Here is a 23172-nt window from a genome sequence, read left to right as displayed (position 1 = left end):
TAGACCCTCTCTTTCAGACAAAATTAGAAATGTAGGTCAGTACGATATTTAATTGCAAGCAAGCATTTATTATTCATTTATCGTAGACGAAATACAACCGATTGAGCGACAAGGCGGCGTTAATATGAGTGTATAAAATGTAGGGCAGTCGGAGTGCTGGATCTTGCCTTCGACTAAGGGGTTAAAGCCTCCCCGGGCCGGCGTGGCGATGAGGATGAGGATGATGGGCCGTCAGGCGTCGGGGCACAGAGGTCCCTCTGTCTGCCGGAAATCAATCGCCATTCTTCGTGTGACAAGCGACAGGCTTGGCCACGCTACGGCTACTCCGTACCAGCTTGTCTTGCCCCTTCTGCTCGTTGTTTGCGTGCGAGAGCGCGTACGCCGTACAGTACGCCTGGCCTTTCCCGCGATGGCTCATCAGCAGAAATCCGAGTGACGGCGGCCCGAGAATTAGGTCAAGGGCGCGCTGGCCTCTCTTGGCTCGGAAGGGAAGGGTCTTATCGTGTAGATGGGGTTCAATTAATCCTTCCGTCAGCAGTCTTTCAAATCGATAGTTGAACGCCAGCGCGCACTTATGTGCTTTCCTCATCACATTATGTGCCGTTGTGTCACATTCGCCAGTCGCCGCCGCCGCCAAATAGCTTTCGCACCTCGGCAATCCATTAGGCCAGATTATCAAATGATATCAACTGTTGAGGTTAAATCTCTCTGATGGCGGTGGGTCATTATGGTGGGGATGTAAAATAGAGTTGATGAGTGAAAGATCACTAGAGCTGCAGCTATCGAATATTTTTAGGGTCGATTATCCTACCGAATTTTTCGCCGTTTAAAATAATCAGGTGCAATTTTGTTGTTGAGACATTTGGAAACATCTGCTTTTACTTTTAAGATATGTTTCCTGACATGTCAGGATCTAAACCAACATCTTTTGTTTTTCAGTTTTCTGAGAATTTGGGTCAGTGAATTAAGTTTAAAAAACAAAGGTTGACAGGATTTTTCTTTAAAGTCAGAATTTGGGCTATTCTCATAAGTCTGACTTTTTTCCCTTAGAATACTTACTTTATTCTCAGACTTAATCAGAATTCTGATTTTATTCACCGTTCTTACTTAAATCATACTCAGATAATTCTGAGAATTCAGATTTTTTTTTTTAGAATTCCGACATTCAGATTTTCTTCTCAGAATTCTCACTTTAAAGTCAGACTTCTAACTTTATTCCCAAAATTCTGATGATTCTCATGTCAAATTCGGAGAATAAAGTCAGAGTTCTGACTTAAAGTGAGAATTAGTCTGAATTCAAGTCAGAATTCTGACCAGAGACTTCTGACTGACTTCTGAGAATGAAGTCAGAATTCTGAGATTGTCACAATTATGAGAATTCTAACTTTATTTTCAGAACTCTCACTCTCAAGTCAGAATTCTGAGTATAAAATCTCAATTTCGACTTCAAAGTAAAAATTCTGAAATAAGGGTGAGAATCCTTCCAACACTTTTACTTCACATAGTCCTAATCCTCTTCCGTTAACTTGAAATAAATAAATCTCTCATACACGTCAATGCAGGCACAGCTCATCAACAATCGCTCCTGACTCAAATACCGTAACTCATTCCTCAGCCTCATCCTTAAAAGGCTCCTATTGTTTATCTACTGTATTTCCATTCTTTGCTTTCACAAAGCCACAACTTCCCCCCTGTGTTTGAAGGGCAAACAACAGCGAAGTGCCGAAGTATCTGCTGGTTTTATCGGAGGAATGTTGTTGCAAAAAAAAAAAAACGTGTGTTGACGCCAGTTTGCTTTAAGATAAAGGTGTCTTTCATCCCATGTCTTGGGAGTAGTGATTCCCACACAACTCGGGAAACTTTTAGCTTTCAATGAAGCACAACTAATGAGATGTTGGCTTGTGTGGGGGAGCTGTGGAAATACCAAAGCAGGTCTGCGTGTCATCAACTATGAATTAGTTGCTTGTTAAATTCCCTTTATTGGTTATATCAATTTTTACAGTTATTTGTATTACTGTTTATATTGTTATACTGTGGTGCACCAAAATGCACTTTACAAATGCCAATAGTGTGACTTTATTTAAGGGAAAATTTACATAGTCCGTTTGTAAATCTTAAATGATCCTAAAAACTTTTTCTGGGAAATGTACTTTTTAAATTTTTTGTATGACAATAATTACATCTCTGAAGTGCTTGAAAGTTTCTCCAGCCATGACATGATCAAGTAGCTAGGCTTGGCGAAGCTCCACAGCCACTTTCAAGTGTTTGATGCAGCTATCAAAAACTGTATGTTGTTATTCGGATATCCCCCTCAAAATTTTATTAAATAATTGAGTATTCATCGAAATATATATTAAAAAAATAGAGTTTAGATTGGTTAACAAACAAATTCAAATAGAGAAGACAAAATAACACATCCTCCTTTTTTTATTTTTAGATTTTTAGAAGGAAAAAAGTATAAAACTAAGTTGTGCAAAGCATCAAGCTATTTTACGCTTTAGAAACAATTGTTATTTTTATATAAAATCTTCTCATTTGGTTTATGAAAGAGATGTCTTTACCGAAACAAACATATTTTCGTAAGGATGCTTTGTTAAAAAGTGATCAGTAGGAACGGCATCGATGTCAGACAACTCATTTTCGTATATTAAAATGCCTGCCTATATGGGGCATATTGAGTAATGTTAGCCGTTAAATGGATACTACCTAGTGCATGTTTATTTGCTATGTTTTATTATTATTAGTAGTGTTTTTGATCCTTTTATTAAAAACAAAATGATCTACAGCTTTCCCTTCACTTTCTCACCACAGATGGTTCACCTCCAGGTTCACCTCTGTACCGCACTCATATCACAATTGTCAATCTACAGTAAAAGATCAGCGCCCACAGTTTTTCTTCTCCTGGTGATTGCCTTCCTCTTTTGAGACGTTTCTGCCTAATTGCTGAAACCTGGACCATTATCTCCAGCACTCACGCCTGTATCCTCTAAAAAGGCATCCCGGCAGTTTGATTTTCTCCCTGATTGTATCGGAGCACCATTCAGATTTGATCATTAAGTAAGACATCGTATTGAAGCTTTGCTCCAGATCGATTTTACTGTCTGTGCTTCTCATACATCCTATTGAAAGGTTGATAGCGAGTGCATACATTTGCAAAACAAATCCAGACTTTCAAGCTTGACAGCACTCGCATCCGACTTCTTTCCAGCGTCATTATTAGCACTGTTTTACATGGCTTGTTTTGATGGATTTCACATCAGAGCTCTCTGGGGGCTTATGGGTGGTGGTCTCTGGTTGCTAAGAGGAGGTAAGGGCTGGCTTTTGTTTTTGTTGCATTCCAGGTTACACCCTGTTTTTGCTAAGACTTACACCAAGATTCTATCGAGTCTTTGCTCTGGAAGTGAGAACTAGGAATAGCGACCAGTCTAATTTTATGGATGTACCTCATGTCTTGCTTCATGTCTTGCTTCTTGATGTCCTTAGTTTTTGCAAGAAAATGAATCATAGCGACAAACAACTACAGTTAGCAAGTATGCATTACTCAAGGAGGCTTACGTTATAAATTATTCCCATGTGGGTAGAGTAGCAAATTAAAGTAGCAAAGGGTCAGCAAATTAGGATAAAAGGGTTAAAAAGTCGAAAAATATTATATTAAATATATTATATATATAAATAATATTATTAAATAAATAATATAATAATACTTTTACGTTTGCATTTTACTAGGCAGCGATTACATAGCCATTCTTTTATCTGATGTTTACTCACTTTGATAACTCAGCTTCTGTGTTGGGGCAGAGAGTTTTTGGTCATGTGACTGCTCGGCGCACTTTAATTGGTCAAATGACGTCACTGTTGTTTTATTCACTAAAGTCTTTGATGAAGCAAAACATTGATAGCATTAATTAAGGTAATAAAGATATAAATTGAGGATGCAATGTACCAAATATCTTTTGGAATGTACCAAAAGAGTGCTGCATTGAAACTCCTCTTACCTACGGTGCATAGCTTTTATCCCTTGGCTGGATTTGTTCACAACAACGACAGATCCGTCGTTTTGATATGACACAGGCTATGTGTAGCCCCCGACCTCCCACTGTGATTCTAGAACGCTATTCTGTTTTCAAGGACAGCCGGTGGGGAAAAGGTAATTTTTGTGACAATATTTACTGCATTATTAAAGCATTCAACTACTAATCATTGTTAGTGGCCTTGGAAAAGAAAAACATGTGTTTGTCATGTCGATAACTCATGATGGGAAAATGAAGCTTTATGAAACACTTGTGATTTTTTTTTTTTTTAACATCTCTAGATGGTACTAGATGGTTAAAACATAAATGCAAGTGCGGAGGAAATGTATAGAATTTCCTTTGCCTCTTTGAACCTCCAGTGGCATCTAGTGGAGCCAAGAAATATCCCAATTATTTCATGAAGCTTCAAGTGGCCATCTCTTCTCATACCTGTGTTGAGACTAGTGGGATTGCCTAGAATGTATTACTTGGACTGGAACAACATGTTGGATGGATTACAGCAAAGCTATAACCCATTTTATGAGAACTGCAAGTGTTGCAAAAATGATGGCACACCATGCAAAATCCGAACTACTGTATGTGCTTCATGCTATTTCCACCGCAGCTGTCAGTTGAGGAGTTCACCAGACAGACGTTAAAAACGAGGGCAAGCGCTGCCTTCTGGTACATCCGTGACTCCCGCATGCCTTAGGGGACTCTCCACGAACTGACTGTGACACATGGGGGGCATTATCTCGTAGAGGCTAAATTTAGCCTCCAAAAGTTGTGTTTCCAGGCAGCTAATTCAATCTTTTGCTTACATGTGTGCGGGGGAAAGGCAGAGAAGGATGTTTTGTATCACATGATGTCAACATCTTTCGCAGCCCAGTTACAAACGAAAACAGTGGGGTAAATTTGAGAAGTGCAGCCAGAAGTGGATATAAAACAGCGGGAGCTGTTTAACCGCTTTGCCGCTGCTTTCAAGTGGATCTTGTTGTGGGCCTTTTAAATTGAGAGAGCGCTTGAGTCATCAACTGCTTACAAATCATTTGCCAGCAGGGTGGTCATTCCCTTGCAAACGGCTTTGTTTACCAAGTGTAATTTTATAATTAGGGTGTTTTGTTGTCTGAATCGTGGGCATGATCTATTTCAAAGCTGGTAGCCACCAGCAGAGGGCACACAGTTGAGTTCCAAAAAGTTCTTTGCGAGGACCATTCTGAAAAGTTAAGAAATGTCCACTTTTTTTTGTCATTTTGTAACTGGCTCCACCGCATGCCAGTCCCCATGTAGAGCATGAGCCTCAATATTTTTTCACACGCTCACTTCCTGCACAAACTGCACAATGCTGATCTCAATCAGGAGCGGTTGCCATTCCCACCATAGTTTCTGACAAGAGCGCTCTTTTTTTTTTTTGATAGTTTATGCAGTCATTTTTAGGCCTAGAACTGCAGTTATCAAATAATTTAGCATTTGGATATCCAATTAAAAATTAAAATAATCAGGTATTCTGCTAAAATTATTTTTTTAATACAAAGGACAACAAAACACATGCTAGCTTGGTACTAGATTTTCTTTTGTTTTTTACCCAAATTGTGCGTAGGTGAAGATTAGTTTACCTTCTCAAAACATCAATGAGATTAATAGACAACTATCTCCCCTATTAAGTGTTTAAAACAAAGTGACATCAGTCGCAATGTTTGCTGACTAAAACAGCACATTTTAGGCAGCTTGTTTTGTTTAAAAGTGATCAGTAGGAACAGCAACTATGTTAGTTAGCCATTTACGTCTAATAAATACTCATGGAAAAGAAATCTAAAGGTCAATACGAGGCAGATGAGCGCTGCTAGCCGCTAGTGCTGCTAGCTCACAGTACAGCTTGTACTACGTTGTAGCCGCTGCTAATTGTTAGCATAATTAAGTGGGGGTTTTTTTAAGCATCCTTAATTGGCATGATTAGCATTTGAATTTGATTTCAGAACAATGTAGTGTTGTTTACGTCAAAGATGTCAGCTGCGACACTGGAATCGACTTCAAATTAAAAGCGTGCCTGGCATTAATCTCCAATGTTATTCAGGGAGGGAAGTTTTATTTTGAAGTTGGCATAGCATGTGTTGCTGCGGGTAGCTTTACTTCTCCCTGATAGTTTACACTAAATAAATGGGTACCCGAGACAGGAAAAAAAAAAAAAAAAAAATATATATATATATATATATATTTTTGAAACTAATGCTTTATTATTCCTTTCACACTTACTTTGTCACCTATCTTGAGATGCCTCAGAGATCTTGCTTGTTCCTCCCCCGCCTCCAAATTGCTTCCTCAATAAACATCATGACTAAAGTCCTAGATGTAAAAACATTAGGTTAGACAGTACTTTCTCTGTGGGGGGGCCTGTTCGAGCACATTTCAGTGGAAGGGGAGCAGCTGTTGGAGAGCTGACCACGTTTTAAACTGATACCAGCTTGAAAAGATAACATCCTCCTCTGTAACGATAGGTCCCGTTCCAAGGTGGCTTTCACATTGGAATGGCCCTCAAGCAGTTGTATCAACAAGGAGCGAGACGGGAGCTGGGCCTCATCTCACCTTTTTAAGCATATACATTCACTGTCTTAACCACAGTCACGTAGCGGAGCATTCGATTTATGTGTGAAATATTTTAAAGTAAGTCTAAAGTGGAACACGATCCATTTCCAAAGGAAATCATGGAACAAGGATAAAAAAAAACGATCCTGTCAAACTGTGGCATCATAAAACCTTTAATATCTGCTGAAGTTATTCTAGAAGTCACTATTTAATATAGTCATAAATAAGAACACAGAGAGTAGGAAAGGTTCACTTATGAATGTTGTTCCTTGCCAGTAATTGCAGTGTGGTAAGAAGTAAAACAGATCGTAGGATGTAAAAACGACAGTAAATAACAAGTGTAATTGAGCCTACATGACATAGCTTTTTGATGTGTTTTTATTTTCTTTTTATGTTCTTTGGGTGGCCTAGTGGTCATCATGTCTGACTCCGTTCTGAGGTTCTTGGATCGAATTTCAGTTCCGTTCCTCTGTTGGTTTCCTCCAAAGATTCTGCCTTGAAACCCACTTTCCCCAGCTAAAAAAAAAAAAAAGATACTTTTATTATTTTTATGACTATTTTAAAAGACTAGAATTCTCGTCCATGGTACTGAAAGAGTTCATCGGTAAAGAAAAAAAATTGTAGTTCCACATCAGTCCCTCTTGTGTGGGCATTGTTTGATTTTTTTTTTCCTCTGTTGTTGTTCCATCCACTAAACAATACAAAATGAATGTTTAATAAACGGTAATTGCAGACAAACTGGTTTTGCTATCCATTTTAATCGAAAATGGAATTGTATTTCATCACTCGATTAATCGACGAAATTAAATAATCCATTCTAAAAATATTCAATAGTGCCATCTCTTGTTGACTTAAAGTGTTTTACTATTAGGGGCCTGATTTTACTTACAATCTGATAACCTTGAGTCTGGCACCTTTATTTGCCCCGCTTGTGCAAGATCGCAACTACATGACGGGATATGACTCACTCCTAGGTGCTGTCATAGTGTACAGTGATGCTACGCAAATATTATGGCCTGACGTCATCTTGGTCTCATGGGCCCTCATTCCAGCTGTCTCCTCAAATTCCTTTAATCGAGCCCGACCGGAATGTCTTACGTTCTTACGCGTTTCTTTAGCTTTGTCTTTGTCAGCCCCCATGTTGCCTTGCAGGTGGACGTTAGAGGATCAGATCGCGATTTTGTATGAGTGTGTGGGGGTTTTGAACTCCCCCGGGCAGCGCGGCAGAGGCCGGCGGAGTGTAGGAGGGGCCATCTCCTCCAACTGGGTGTGAGGCCAGCACTCTTAGACAGATCAGTCGCAGAAAAAGGAGGGCGTGAACTCAACTCTGTGAGTTTATTTCAAATATTTTTTTTTCTCCCAAACAAAGGATTCTCCCCTATTGGATATGTTGGCTGGCCACTTCTTTTGGGGATATTTCTTGGAGTTATCTTAGCACAGCTGTTGACAATGCAAGGACGGGCGAATAAAACTCCAAAGAAGGAGTTGGTCATTGAGAGTCCTCAGCAGTACAAGAACTTGGCTGCAGCGGAGGCTGAGGTGGATTCAGTGACACAGGTGGCGGTAAGGCATTTTCATACAACAATGCGGTTAACCACTGTGATTGGGTCTCAAAGCAGGTGTCATGTGGGTGTCAGCGCTGCTCGGTCATTATATGCATCAGAACCGCATGCTTCCAGTGTTGCGCTAGTTGGTTCCATTACCGTGGCTCGTAAACTGGGTTTATTTGGCTTAAAAGTCACATTTAATTGGTCCGCTGGTTGGGTCACCAGGGAAATACTGTATCTCACAATTTTGACTTTAGATTCATAATTCGCACTTGAAATTCAGAAATCTGACTTGACAAGTCTGACTTTACGGTCGAAATTCTTATTTTAGAGTCAGAAAATAGACCTAGAGCATACATGGCAGAATTCAGATTTTATCATCGGATTTCTGAGGAATCTGACTTTTATTCCGGAATGATCACTTCAAAGTTATATACCTGACTTCAATCTCAGAATTCTGCCTTTATTCTCAGACTTCTGAGCCACCTTACTTTAAAGTCAGAATTATGACTGTTTTCATTCTCACAATTCTGGAAAGAGGAATAACTAAGTCCTTTAAAGTTAAAATTTTTAAAAATGCTCAGAATTCTGACTCATTCACTGGTTTTAAAATGGTTTTAAAATTGATCTTTGTTGTCTAAAGCCATCAATGGTAGTCTGATTCTAACATCAGAATTCTGATTAGAGAATTTGAGAAATCTGACTCCGCGTACATCTTAGAATTTTGACTTTATTCTTAGAATTCAGATTCTTGGATTTGAGGAACTGAGTTGTTAGTTTGGGCGGTGGAAAAAAATGTTATTTTTCAAGCATAAAAGACGATTATCATATCGTTTCGATGAAGATAATCAATTTGCTTTCTTGGGAGACTACAGCAATCTGAGAAAAATGACTATTGTACTTACACTTCTGAGACTTAAGACATATGAAACACATTTTACTTAGCGTTCAAAATATTTGGGACTTAATTAATTCATTTTTGCACCTCAAGCTCATAAGGTGATTTGCATTTATCTTGCAGGTAAAGCCTAAGGTGATCGAGCCGCTGGACTATGAAAACGTTCTGGTGCAGAGGAAGACGCAGATCATCAGCGATGTCCTCAGGGACATGCTGCAGTTCCCCCTGGGGGACTTTGAGGTGAGTTCCACAACCGCCTCGCAGACATTACGCGTGTCCTCTGTCACTTTTGCAAGAAAAATTCCAGGAAGGAACCAGGAAAGATGGATTGGCACTGCTAGGAGGTCAAGAGGTCACGTCAAGTTGGGATTGTGTGTTTGTCTAAGGGAGTGGTACTTGAGCTTTGATTTACTGAGGATCCTCTCCTTTTTCTGACTAGAAGTGTGTTTTGAATTAGAAATTCCAACGATATGTTTCATCAAGGTATCAAAAATTGAATTTACGTGAGCCAACGTATCCCGTGTTGTCTTTGTACTTGTTTGGCTCCGGCTGTCTTTTCCTCTGGGCCAAATGTTGTGAGTACTGGGTGGGGTCACCCGCAGCGGCTTTTCCTTTGTTTACATCCTGCCGTGCCGCAGCGAGAGAGAGGTCGGGGGTCATTCGTTTAATTGGCTCATTCCGTCCCGTATGTTGTGACAAAGCCGGCGTTATCTGCAGCCACATTGTGCAGGACGTTGGCTTCCTGCAAGGTTCCACGTGGAGGCGGGGACATTTAATGGAAACCTGCTTCTCTGCTTTTACCTCAGGAAATTGGACTTTTTTAGTGTACCAATTATGCACAAAGACCGTATGACCTTGCCAAGGACCTTATCAAATACTTAAATGGTCCGAGTATGAATTTTGTTTTCACAGCTGCCCGCTGTAAGAGAAGGACATCTTTTTGTCACTAACGATGAATTTTACCCTTTTTCTTGAACTAATACTGTATTCGCAGCAGATTGACGACTGAGTGTGCGCACACATTTGCCAGTTTCATTCATTCCACAGGCTTTGGGAGTCAGCTGACCTTTAAAGAATGGCAGGCAATTTGGGTTTTGTTTAGAAATCGCCACACTAAACTCTCAAAGAAATCCAATTAAAGGGAACATTCTTGTTGCATCGCAGGCTCCTGTTACCAAAGTAACACTTGGTATTCTCCCCCTTGAGCTAAATGTCTTAGGTGTAAATAAATAGAAGAATATAGAGATTTTTGCATCACAGTGATTTTTATATATATATATATATAAACTAGAAAGGAGAAAAATATACACTTGTGAATTTTGTTATTGGGTTCAGAATGCTTTTTTGCTGCCATGACGTGAACAGTAAAGTTTTGTTTTCAAATTCAGAGCAAATTAATTGGAACATGAAGCAACTTAATTGGAAAATTATGCTATGCTGACTCCTTTGCATAATGTTTTCTGCCTTTATTATGTTTGGTTTCATGCAGATGAGTGACGCAATTTTCCGCAATATGATCCAGAAATAAAACAGATGTTACATGATCTATCTTCTAGTTTTTGAGGTGCCAAAACAATTGTAGTAGCAACGTTTTATTTATTTATTTTTTTGATCCAAAACTGCTGTGCGCTGCTTTGGGGACACTTGACCGAAAACAATATTTCACGCTTTCTCATGAACACATTCAATTGCAAAACTGAAACTCAAGCCCCCGCCAACACTTTGCCAGAATGTTTTTAACAACAGTTTTTTTTTTCCCAGTGCCAGATTTATGAAACAAGAAAACATTACTTCTGACACTTAAGACATCTGATATTTCTAATTGTCTCAAGAACACAATTTTTTTTTTATATGCTTGATTTTTTTCCCCCCCAAAAATCATTACATGGTTTAGTTGCGTAAAAAACGGGTTGAGAAACACAGCCTTAAAATATTAGAACCTTTAATGCACTGTTCATACTGCATGTTAGCGTTAGCATTAGCACAAAAAAAATGGATTCGCTTTTTTATTTTTAGTTTGACAGTATGTGCTGGTTAGGGGGTACCGCTTTCACAGAGGGCATATTATTGAATGAAATTCAATAATTCAATGATTTTTTTTTTATGATATCATAAAAATCAATGAAGTAAAAAACCTGAAATTTCCAGAAGATGATTAAAACATGTAAGATTTCAAAATGCAACGCTTCTGAAATTTCTATGTGATTGCAGCTGGACGTGCGAGATTTTGTGTACAAAAATAATCATTGTCCAAATTTTGGACCTTATAAAACCATTATAATTACAATTTTTGGGATGCATTTTAATGGGATTTATGACATTGATTTAGAACTGATGCCACTGAACTATTTGAGTGGTTGAAGAAAAAAAATATTCATAAATAACTAATTATTACGCCTTTAAAACCTTTACAAAATTAGGTGAAAATGCAATGTTTATAGTTTGCAAAGTATGTGCACAAGGGTGAAGCAAGCTAATTAACATTTTTTTTTCATTTTACAGTATAGTGACCATAAATCTCCTTCCTGTTTTAAAGCGAGTTGAATTCCCTGCCAGCGTACGGCGTTCTTATTTCAATTTTTTGCCCGCATACCCACGGCGAAAAAAAATTGCCATCGTGAACCGGCGCACTTAAAATTGATGTGATTGTTCCAGACACGTTTTCCATTTCCACGGGCCTGGCCGCTCGAGTCTAAATGACAGAGGCGCAGCCTTGACTTGATCTTTTCATGTATGGCGTTCTGGCCCGCTGTGAAGAGATCGGGGAGGCACACTATGCACAAGTGGAACATTGTCAAGGTCTGACAGGTGATTCTTAGACGAAACACTAGAAGCCCCGCCGACTGAACGTGACATCTGCTTTTGCCTCAATCGACTGCGGGTAAAGTAAAGTTTTAGCAACCTCTCAGTAGGCTGGAAGTATTCACATCTCAATAGGATGGTAAAAAAGTAAAAGCCAAAACAAATAGAAAGAACCCCTTCGTCAGTGAGTTTTTATTGTATAAATTCCAGTTTGCATTTCTCCTTTTTCTATCAAATATCTCCTGTGTTTTTTTCCCCCTCTGGCGCATCAAAAGTCACATGATGGCGCGTTCTTCTCTGAGACAATGTTTATACTCTCTCCATCTGTTTTGTGTTCCCAAGTTGTTGGCATAGCGCACTTTGGTGCCGGTTTCTCCCCGGTCTCTCGATGAGTCTGAAGGTATTTGTCCAAGATTAGCAGGCTTTTCCTTTATTCGGTTTGAAGTGTGTTCAAGTCCATCCATCAGAATTCAGCGGTATTGGGTTTTATGGTAACCAAAACAAAAGCGTCATTCGGGCGTTGCTACCTTTTTGTCAACCCGCCCCCTCACTCATGAGACTTTTGCTGATAGTTTCCCTTAATCCAAAAGCTTTTCCAGGCCTTGAAAACAGCTTGCGCAAAGTGCGGATCTCACAGCATCTGAAGGCCGCGTGATATTTATTGTGGTGACGTCTCGGTTGAAGGGGAAGTCCACCCGAAGATTTTCTTTACAATAATATGTTCTATGTGGCCACACTAGTCTAAACAAGGTATTTTGGAGCGGTATATGTATCAAGCGGAAATGTCCACTCTTTTTATATCCTTCTCAGAGGTCGGACTCTTTGGCCTTTTTGCTGTTGACTGAAAATGGCCTCACAGTTTCTTGACCAATCAGGGCTCAGTATGCAAACACCACATGGCAAAATGGCCGCGCCCTGAGATTGTGGGGGCTGCTTAACACTTTGAGTGTCATAGACAGGAATTGACGTCAATGACAACAATGTTTGTATGTATGCAGAATGAATGAATGGCTTTGGAAAGACCTATAAACAGAAGTGCGCGAAATTTCGTTCGTACTCACGTGAGTACCGGGGCGCACTGTTTGGTACTCACCCTTTCTGTCATTAAAAAGTCTTCCTCAGTGTCATTCTCATAGTCACTCCCACATTAAGCGCACTGCCTGTGCACACAGCAACTGCGTCCTCGAACTCCATCAGTTTTGGTTTGCGCTGCTGCTTCAAGACACGGCAATTTTGGGGCCACTTTTCAGGGGGAAAAAAAAAAGTTCCGCTCAGGGTTGGCTGTTGTCATGGGTTAGGGTGGGTATGCAAATGCACTCGGTGAAGCACGCGGCGTTATGCATCGGTGATTTCTGTCATTTTGCAAAAGAAGTCCCTATAATACAATTTAGCAAGATCTTGCTTTGCTCTAATTCATTTGCTCTTAATTTGAAAAATTTGCACTTTCACAGCATTAAAACGCATTATTGCCAATGCCTACTTTTGTAAAGGAGTCTCAATAACACATCTTAGGATTAAGTGGCTTCAAGTTCCAATTACTTTGCTCTTAATTTAAAACACATTAATATAATTTCCTTTTCACATCATTTAAAATCATTCAAATAGATTCTCACCTACCCACTTAACTGCCTTTACGTACACCCAGCGGTACTTATACCCACATTTGAGAACAGCTGGCCAGTGGTACATACTTTAGACCGTAAACTAGATACTGGTATGGTATTACTGTCTGGTAAGAACTGATCAAAGCACTTGCTTTGCGCAACACATTCGACTTGCTCGCAGATTAACTTCTCTCACTTAAAGCTTGCATTTATATTTCCCCTGTGATCACTGGGATTTAGTGGGGTCGAATCACTTAGTTTAGTTTTACGGTGATTTAAAGACTTGTATACAGAATTAATTCTCCTGCGACGACACAAGGAAAATAATCACCGCAGGAATCTGAAAATATATGTTGCCTTCTTATCGGTTGCTGTAACCATATATCACATGCTTATCACTCACTGTATTTTGAGTTGTCTTCTTGCTAGTTTTGTTTATGTAGAACAGATACATAAAAGGGAGGGATTTTCTATCAGTTTTAAAAATATGAACTATGCTGGAGGATGGAAATGCCTTTGGCCAAAGAACCGTGAGCTTGTTAGCCGTGAGCGAAAGGCTTTAAGGAAGCATTAAAGGTGCTGAGATCCTGATTACTGGGCAACCATCTGGACAACACGGGCGAGGAGCCAGTTTCAGGGTGTGTGCGAAAATATGGAAAAACACATTTAGAGCGTTTACATTCGGTCATACTGGGCTCTTCATTTCCTTTCACTTGTATTATTTTGATCACGTTTTACATTTCTTTGTTGACCGCGTTTCAATCTACGTTGCAGATTTCGACTTTGAGGCGGCAAGGCAGAACTCTCTACCCCACAGTGCCTGACAAAGCAGAGAGGGAAGCTCAGAGTCTCTTTGTCCAAGAGGTACACACACATGGTTTTATTCTTTTAATGTAATATAAGTCAGCATTGTGCAACCACAGCCTGTATTGTTCAGGCAGTGCGGCTAATGAAACTAATAAGGCTCGACTAATTGTAGAACTACGCAATAAAACAGATATATATGTGGAAACTGTTCCACAAGGCTGGAATGCAGTCTTGAAATGTAATCACAGCCAAAAGAGTGACAGTAATGTGAGGCATTACCGACTTTGTTAGTTGAATTTGCGGTAATGCATGTAGCACATCAGAGAACATCAGGAAGACCGTATGTTTCAAGTCAAATAAAGCCGGCGTCGGACTCTGTCGCCTGCTGCATGAGTGATGACGCTCATTACGAATCATTACTCCGCTAACCAAACTATTTATGTGGGGTCTTTGTTGTTTCGTGTACACGGAGAAATAAGTGATAACGAATCATGAATACTCAGACGTTAATCAAATGTCTGGTACTTCTCCCAACGTTTCTGTTTAGAGTCTCGTCAGTGAGTGTCATGTCTCTTTTTAATTGGTTACAATTTAGGTAGAATAGAGTTCACCACTTCCACTAAAAACAGCTAGCTAAAAATCTTTGCTACAGTTTTAGAACAGGAGCAACTCCGTCGTTTAACTAGCGAATCAACAGCTTCCTGTTAAAGTTGCGTATTTTGCTAGCATTAAGTATCTTAGCATAATTATGTTCATTAGCACACAACTAACATTAGCATGCTAGCTACCGCTGGCAAAGACAATAAAATCCACTAAAAACTCCAAATACTCAATGCTAGCAAAATAAGCAACTTTAACAGTTTTTAGTGGATTTTATTGTCTTTGCCAGCGGTAGCTAGCATGCTAACGTTAGTTGTGCGCTAATGAACATAATTATGCTAAGATACTTAAGTCAAAGATACATTTTTATTGGGCTGACAATGAACTCAACTCATTCATTGGCTCACTGCTGTATAAGTTAAACCTTTATTTTAACTGGACTGGCAGTGAATGAGTTAACATAATGATATCATATCTGTATCCCTAATAAATAATTTTTAGCCTCATACATGAGCATAATGTATGATCTGCTGGCCGACATCACAAACTCAGCCACAAGAATCATTTTCAAAGGTTGTTTAGTATAATTTAGTGATAAAACAGCCCATGAAAGCCTGAAAAAATTAAAATTGCCTTTTGATGATCTTAGTTTTTGATATTTTACAACCTTACATAATTCGAAGTTTGAATGCATTTGCATCTGGCTCCCGATTCCTCCCCCTTTTTCTTTTTAGGAGATAACTAAATTCATAAAAGTCTTTTAAGCAAGTTTACCGAGAGTTCACCACACAGCTCCAAAAACTATTAAGTTTACCATCAGCTCAGCTTCCAAGTCGATGGTCATCGTTAAGGGGGCTTTTTGTAATGCGTCAAAAACACAAAATCTCTTAGTCAAGTGTTGTTTGACACGGTCGGGACTCGGGACAGCTGTAAAGATCAGATCAGCGCAAGCCTGTTTCTGTTTCCGACTGCTCCTTGGATTAGGTTTCACTTCATCTGATATTGTCAAATATCTTTTGAATAAACATCAGTGAGCCGCTCCTATCTTTGACTTTTTCCGTGAACAGATGCTTTTTTTTTTTTTTTTCCAAGGAAGGGAGATACGGCACTCCCACTCTGCTTGTGCTGGGGGATGTCAGAAGGAGGTGTATCGGAAACAAAGAGAACGCTCATTGCTTTTTCTTATGCCTGATTCATGCATTGTGTCCCTTATCTTCGTGCTTTAAACTAGAAGTTCTCAAATGGGGGTACGTGAAGTCACTTCAGAGAGTATGTGAGAGTATAAGAGTTTCTGCAGGGTACCAGCAAATCAAATTTGATATTTTTTGGAGCATTACGTTCATCTTTTCAACTTAAGAGCAAATGAATAGGAACAGGAAGCAACTGATTGCTAAATTGTGTTCTGTGACTCCTTTAAAACATTGTGTGCCTTTATTAAGTTTTATACGGACGCATGTTGGCAATTTCAAAGCAATTTTCCTGGAGATGAGCCAAAAATAAAACGTGATTTTATACAGTCTATCTTCTGGAGTTGCTGAGTAAAATCCACATAGATAGCACTACAGATATAGGTCCAAAGTTGAATAAGCATAACACTCTGATTTAAGCATTTCACATCAAAGGGAAAGCTTTGAAAGAAGACACTAGGGAGCTGAAATTTCACCCAGATGGTGACAACATGTCCAAGTTCAACATGGCACCACCACTTATTTATCACACTACCCGGAGTGTGCGTAAAATTCATAGGCTAAAATACAAAAAAAAAAAAAAAAAAATTAAAGTAATTAAATTAAAGTAAATTAATGTGAAATAAATATCGACACCAGTATTACTTGTTTACAACTGATTTAAATAGAGCACATAAAGGTAAAATTATTGTTTGGAGGGCCATCTTTGGCCGATTTAATTGGCTGTTTGGTTCATCGGTCAGGCCCTTGTGATTTGATTTTATCGATATGTTTATCCCCATTTCGTTACGTCTCGCTCAGTACCACGATTTGCAACTTTTGCTTCCAGTTGCCTTTTTTTTTTTCAAACATATAATTACAGCTTGTACGCTATGTGGTTCCAATACGTTATACTGTATTATTAGTGGGTTATAATCAGCTTTCACTATGTCCTCTCAGTGCATTAAGACCTACAAGACCGACTGGCACGTTGTCAACTACAAGTATGAAGCTTATTCGGGAGACTTCCGTCAGCTTCCAAAGTAAGTCCGCGCAGACCTCGGCGTTCTTCATTGATGGCAGCGAAGAAGTCAAGATGTCATTCTGAAGAAAGTTATGAATAGCAGCTTCACAGCCTCTCGTTTTATAATAAGACACCGTTCACCTGCTCAAGTTGTTTTGTTTTTTTTTTAACACTAGTTGCATAATTACAAGGGAACACCCCACATAAACATTTCCCTTTTCCTTCCAGTAAAGACGGCTTTGGTTTTTATAATACTCCGGACAGTTTCTGACTGAGTGGAAACAAGCGTCAATGTCGGGATATTCTGTCATTAGCCTGCCTTGCCTCTTCCCTTAAGAATATGGCTTTTGCATTCATTTGTTGACGACCTTCGCACGTCCGCTGTTGCCAAACGCTTTGACGCTGCGCAGACAAGCCGGGAAGTTAAAACAATGCGCCGTGACGTGAGTTGCCTGTTTAAAAACTTCACATTAAATCCTCATCAAGTCTCTGTGGTGCTTTTTTTTTTTTTTTTACTCTCGTGGGCAGAATATACCCTGGCGTGGTTCCATGAATAGTCTTAGCTGGAAAATGCATTTACCGGAGTGGCCTGCTTACTTATGACTGCTAATAGGCAGCTGCATAGCATCCAAATCATTAAGGGAGTCATTAGCTCATCCCACAAAACTGCAAATGACCACTAGTGCGTATTTAACATCCTAATCATATTTTAGTTACATTTGTCGAAATTGTACCTAGGTTTGTTTTGGATCAAGTTGTCTCGCTGTTTGTTTTATAACAATTACCCTCACAATTTACAGCAAAGTTTCCAGGCCCGAAAAACTGGCGGTCCATGTTTTTGAAGTGGATGAGGACGTCGACAAAGACGAGGTGAGTTTTTGTCAGTTCTCCGTTTTTGTATATTATATTCTCATTCGGCGCCCCAGCATTTCAACGGACATTGTTTCCGTACCTTAGAAAGCAAGATCGATCCAATTCATTCCTGGACACCGGCTAACCTCCTAATATTTTCCAGAATAATGGAATGGAAATAATCCATTCCTATCTTTTTTTTCCCCATCCTGAAGGAATTTCATGACCATCATATGGCGCATCCCCACAACACTAACTGCTTTGTAATTATGGCAAAATATAGTGTTTTGTTTCAAAATATAACCTGCCGCAGTTTGTGGTGGTGTGTTGCAGCAAGACTCAACATATTTTGGAATGCATTGTTCCCGGGAATTTCTAAGGATGACCGCATACTGGTGAAGAGTAGCCTCCATATTTTTTTTCAACGTCATGGGCTCCAATAGTCTTAAAAATATATGAATGGACGTATGTGTAAAAGGAAAGAAAGCAGGAAGGGAAGAAGAGAAGAAAGGAAGCTAGCTAGTTAGCATTTCGGTTAGCTAGCCAGCTACAGTAGCTTCCTTGTGATTGGCTAACCACCTGTCACTGACACTACAAATCAATCATGGCATTAGTTGGAGTTAAACCTTACATTATTTTTCTACATTATATGATTTCTCCAGTGGTCTCAAGATAATAAATCCTTAATTGAATGGACATACTGTGATTGTTATGAGCGGAAGCTAGCTTGCAAAGCATTTGTTGGATTTCTTTTTTCGTAAACCATAATCCACACCAGCCATGACATGACAAACTTTGGAGATTTAAATCTTAACACGGATTGTAGTTGCGTAGCTGCCTCGCAGTCACAAGTTCTGGGTTCAAATCTAAGCTCTGACCTTCCTGTGCGGAGTTAAAATGTTCTGCCTGTTCTTGTGTGTTTTTCTGTTGACCCTAAATTATCTTTATCCGTGGTAATTCGAAAGTCGAAAGTGTACCCCGAGTCTCTCCGCTGGGATAGGCTTCAGCTCATCCGTAACCCTAATGAGGTAGCGCTATGGAAAATTCATGGGTGGAAAACATACCCCCAAAAAAATCCCAAATAAATAGACCACCTTTCCAAATAAATAGACCCGTTTTTTTTCCCAGATGACATTGTGTTTTTAGGAGCTAATTCAGGTCAGGGGAAACGAACCTGCTGATTTGTTTGCCTCTCGGGTGTTGTCTAGACACTGACGAGGACAATCAGACCGTGAACTCTTCCAGATGGTTTGCCGATTCCTCCATTAAGACCATTAGAAATATCATGGTAGCACTTCAGAAATGGTTTTTGCTTCATGAGCTTGAGGAAAATCTTTAGGAAAAAAAAAACATTGGACCAGAATAGCAACATCTTGAAAGGTCGTTCAAGCGTTGACGTACCTGCAAGTGTTGAGAAAAGCCACTTCTAAAGTTACTGAAGTGTAATATCCATCCAAGATTGATCTGAACCAGGGCTCGCTGTTGGTTAATGTATTCCTAATGCTCTTCATCACTGATGTAACATTTGGAATTCCTTTAGGCGAAGGTCATCGTTTCCTACTGCCCCACCTCGAAAATGTGCAAAATAACCTGAGATGAGATGCCTCACCATCAAGATCTCAGTGTTTATTTGGGCTAACACGCAGAGTTTGTTTAATGTTCTCCTGCTTGCTTATTTGGACGGAGTCAGACCCACACCACATTGGACTCTGCGCCGTCTCAAAGCCAGAGATCACAGGCTTTCTGCACACTCAGGCAGTTTTTTGGCAGCCTGGTTTCTAAGCAGCCGTGATATAAAGTTCTCATGCTATGCTATTGTTTAGCCTTCATTATTTTGCCTGTAGGCCCGTTCGTTTGGGCTCCTGATAGAAAAAACAGGTGATCTTGACTGTATTCTATGGAGCAATTTTGAAGGGTTTATCCAATGAAAAGATGTGTTTTTCTTACTGCTAGGATACGGCCTCATTTGGATCTCAAAAGGATGGCATCACCAAACATGGTTGGCTCTATAAAGGCAACATGAACAGCGCCATCAGTGTTACCATGAGGGTAAGGAAGCGAAAACGTTTTCAAAGGCTTTGACTCGTTAAGTGTCATTGCAATAAAATATGAATGTATCTTTTTTTTTTTTTTTAGTTTCGGGCACTTTGAAGCACTTGGTTCTTTTTTTCAGTTTTAGACTAAGCTGTAACCCATACAAATGCTGTAAAAAAATAACAGTTGGTAAAAGTTGATTTATATTATTTCTTTCTTTTGTTAATATTAAAAGGGATACAGGTTTAGGTATGCTTATACAATTTTTACAGATAAAGATAAAGTTTTCTCTTTCCTGGGGGGGGCTTGGCAAAATATAATTGAGAAGCACTGGACTAGTTGCTTGGAAAGTAACTTACTTTACTGATTCTTACTTGAAAAAGTAACTCAGCTACTTTACTGAAAGTAACTATGTTACTTTACTGATTAAATCCTCGCAAAGTAACTGTTACTTTACTGATTAATTGCTTGAAAAAGTAACATTTTTACAACAGTAAAAAGTAACTGTCATTTTATTGAATAATTGCTTGGAAAGTTATGTAGTTACAGATAAATTTCTTTAAAAGTAATTTAGTTAATTTACGAGATATTTGCTAAGAAACGTAACTTCATCGCTGTTTACTTGCTTGGAAGAGTTACTGGGTTAATAGCTTATACAAAGATTACAAGTTACATTAACTATTACATTTCGGAGAATGAAATTAATTTGACAATATTTCCAGACAGTTTTTATAAGACAATGTGAAGACCAAGTAACATTGAACTCAGTTGCAGTCTGATAGCTAAATATTATGGTCTGTTTTTATCTCAGTCATTCAAGAGGAGATATTTCCACCTGACGCAGTTGGGCGACGGCTCTTACAATTTAAACTTCTACAAAGATGAGAAGATCTCCAAAGAGCCTAAAGGAACAATTTTCTTGGATTCCTGCATGGGTGTTGTTCAGGTAAGCATTCTAACACTCTGGTTGAGCTGTCAAGCCACAGTGACACTGAAGCGAGCCAGCGCAGGATGTGAGCAGTACCCCAATGAGCATTCAAAAACAATTTTCCAGAAGTAAACGTTACTCCTGATATATCCTCCAGTTTGCAGGAAATAACTCAAACGGACCCAAGTTTAAATGTAAATGCGCAAACACGAATTTGTTGCCACCGCATGCTTCTTTGTTGTTAATTATTGCGCGGAAATCTGAGTAGAATCTGGACAAACATTTACATGGCTTTACTGCCTACTGACAGCTGGTAAAACTAGGTGAAGGCCCCAGAAATCTCACATCCTTAAAATCTTTGCCATGTACTCACATCTGACAGTACAGGCCCGATGAGTACAAGTCATGTGACTTTTCACGGACATTTGTCTCTAGTCCCTTTAAAGACATATAAATACGTCTTTGGCATTGGATGAGATAATCATGGAAATGTTTTCAGCCAGTTAAAAAAATGACTTCTGATCTTTTTTATACATTAAACTATTTTGAGACCCTTTTTTACCCTATTATAAAAATTTAAAAAAATAATAGTACCTGGTGCTGACTCTCTGGATTGTCTTTGGGACTCATTGGTTACAAAGCAGCTACACTATATATATTTTTTACCCACCTCGACTAACAACCAATCACAGCTCACCTCTTCTGAATTTTATCATGTGACATTCACAACCTGAGTTGTGATTGGTTGTTACCTTAGCATGTCATTTTCAGTCGGCATCAAGTGACAAAATGGCCTCCCTTTGAGATGTACAAAAATATGTTGCTGCTTACTTCCACAAATGTAATATTATTCAGAACAAAGTGTATTAAGACTGAAATCTAATTGGACAAAGAAAATATAATAACATCCACAAATGTAAATGTTTGTGGCTGTCCTTATAGTGCGGAACCACCTAAGCCCAACCCAATTAATCAAAGCTTATGAGGCAGGACCTCTCTCTGATTGAAAAACTGTGACCTTTGACCTCACGGGTCCATTTTTCATGCGTGTTTATTTCCAATAGCGATTTCTCCACTGTTTCATCGCTAATGCGGCCTAGAGTCAACAAGCAACGCTCTGAGCATGAACATATTTAACTATGTAGCCGCTTTGGCATTTGGGAGTGACATGCTGAGGCCCGAGCTACTCTTACGATTTGTGAAGATGCCAATACACTTTTATGCATATTTATCCAGAACCGCATCAAGGAATGAAGAATCTGTTTAGAGTAAAAACTGAGAAGTAGTCCTAGCTTTCTACCTGCTGCAGCAGATCATTAAGTCGGTTTATAAAAGCCCCATTTTTATTTCCCCAGCAAACACCCCTCCCTGTGTTTATTCTCCAAGTCTGCCTATAATCTCCAACCACCCTCCCCTCCGCTATCACTGACCAAATGTTATCATAACATGTTAGAAACACTCGATTACTGTCCAAAACATGACGACCCACTCAAGTCTGATAACAATTACTTGTCTATCGTACGGTTTGTGCTTGACAAACTGCGGTGGAGTCAGCAGTTTTAATTGAATCCGATTCCCTGCGGGGAGAGAGTGACGTCGCTTTCCCCAGCGGTTCATACAGATGTAGATGGAAAAACACTATTCTTAAATTGCCCCGCCCTTCTTATTTCTATGACAGCTTATATCTGGGTGGCCCTTCTTTCCAAAAAAATGACTCACATGCTATAGATGCTTTCGTGCAGACCTTTGTCATCTCTTCAAACTATCTCATATGATTTCTTTTAAAAGCTTTTTCTTTTCATTTTTTTGTTTTGTTTTTGTTGCTTAGCAATTATGATGACGTAGGCAGTAAAGTAAAGCAAGATGCTGTTTGATAAAGTCGTGATTTATTAGAATCAAATGTTTTCTGGTGATTTGGCAATAACAGCTTGGCCATGGTCACATGGCTACATTGCTTACTGTAATAAAAGTTACTGAATATTTAGGAAATATTTGACTTTTTTGTAATTTAGAGAGCTAATGTGTCTTTATAGACACAAATAGATAACTAATCCAGGAAAGAAATTAAGAAATGAGATCAATTCCATCCATCTATTCGAAGGTCGCAGGCTTGCTGTTGCCTATCCCAGCTGGCTTCAGGCAATAGGCGAAGGACACCCTGAACTGGTAGCCAGCCAATTGCAGGGTACACAGAGATGAACAACCATTCACGCACCCAATCACACCTAAGGGCAATTTAGAGAAAACCCACGCGGGCTCGGGGAGAACATGCAAACTCCACACAGAACTCCACCCCAAGTGCTGGCCTCAACGTTTA

General features: G+C 39.3%; 2 protein-coding genes across 7 annotated transcripts in view; both read left to right on the top strand.

Moving 5' to 3' along the window:
• Positions 1-23172, top strand: part of LOC148423479 (dedicator of cytokinesis protein 9) — a 71013-nt gene that overhangs the window by 21750 nt on the left and 26091 nt on the right. For 5 of the 6 annotated variants that reach the window (XM_088414417.1, XM_088414418.1, XM_088414416.1 and 2 more), the window contains exons 2-7: positions 9162-9278; positions 14219-14308; positions 16978-17060; positions 17842-17911; positions 19847-19942; positions 20739-20873. In XM_088414417.1, the coding sequence (XP_088270543.1) occupies positions 9162-9278; positions 14219-14308; positions 16978-17060; positions 17842-17911; positions 19847-19942; positions 20739-20873 (591 nt within the window). Of the gene's footprint in view, positions 1-7876; positions 8157-9161; positions 9279-14218; positions 14309-16977; positions 17061-17841; positions 17912-19846; positions 19943-20738; positions 20874-23172 lie in introns of those variants that run through there. The other variant, XM_088414415.1, reaches the window with a different exon arrangement.
• LOC148423480 (FERM, ARHGEF and pleckstrin domain-containing protein 1-like) overlaps positions 1-23172 on the top strand; it is a 101289-nt gene that overhangs the window by 75981 nt on the left and 2136 nt on the right. The window lies entirely within an intron of this gene.

Source organism: Hippichthys cyanospilos, chromosome 5 (assembly GCF_059441005.1).
Source record: "Hippichthys cyanospilos isolate Australia breed blue-spotted pipefish chromosome 5, RoL_Hcya_1.0, whole genome shotgun sequence".
NCBI lineage: Eukaryota > Metazoa > Chordata > Actinopteri > Syngnathiformes > Syngnathidae > Hippichthys > Hippichthys cyanospilos.
The sequence above is the reverse complement of the archived record's forward strand: the minus strand, read 5'-3'. Positions and strand labels throughout refer to the sequence as shown.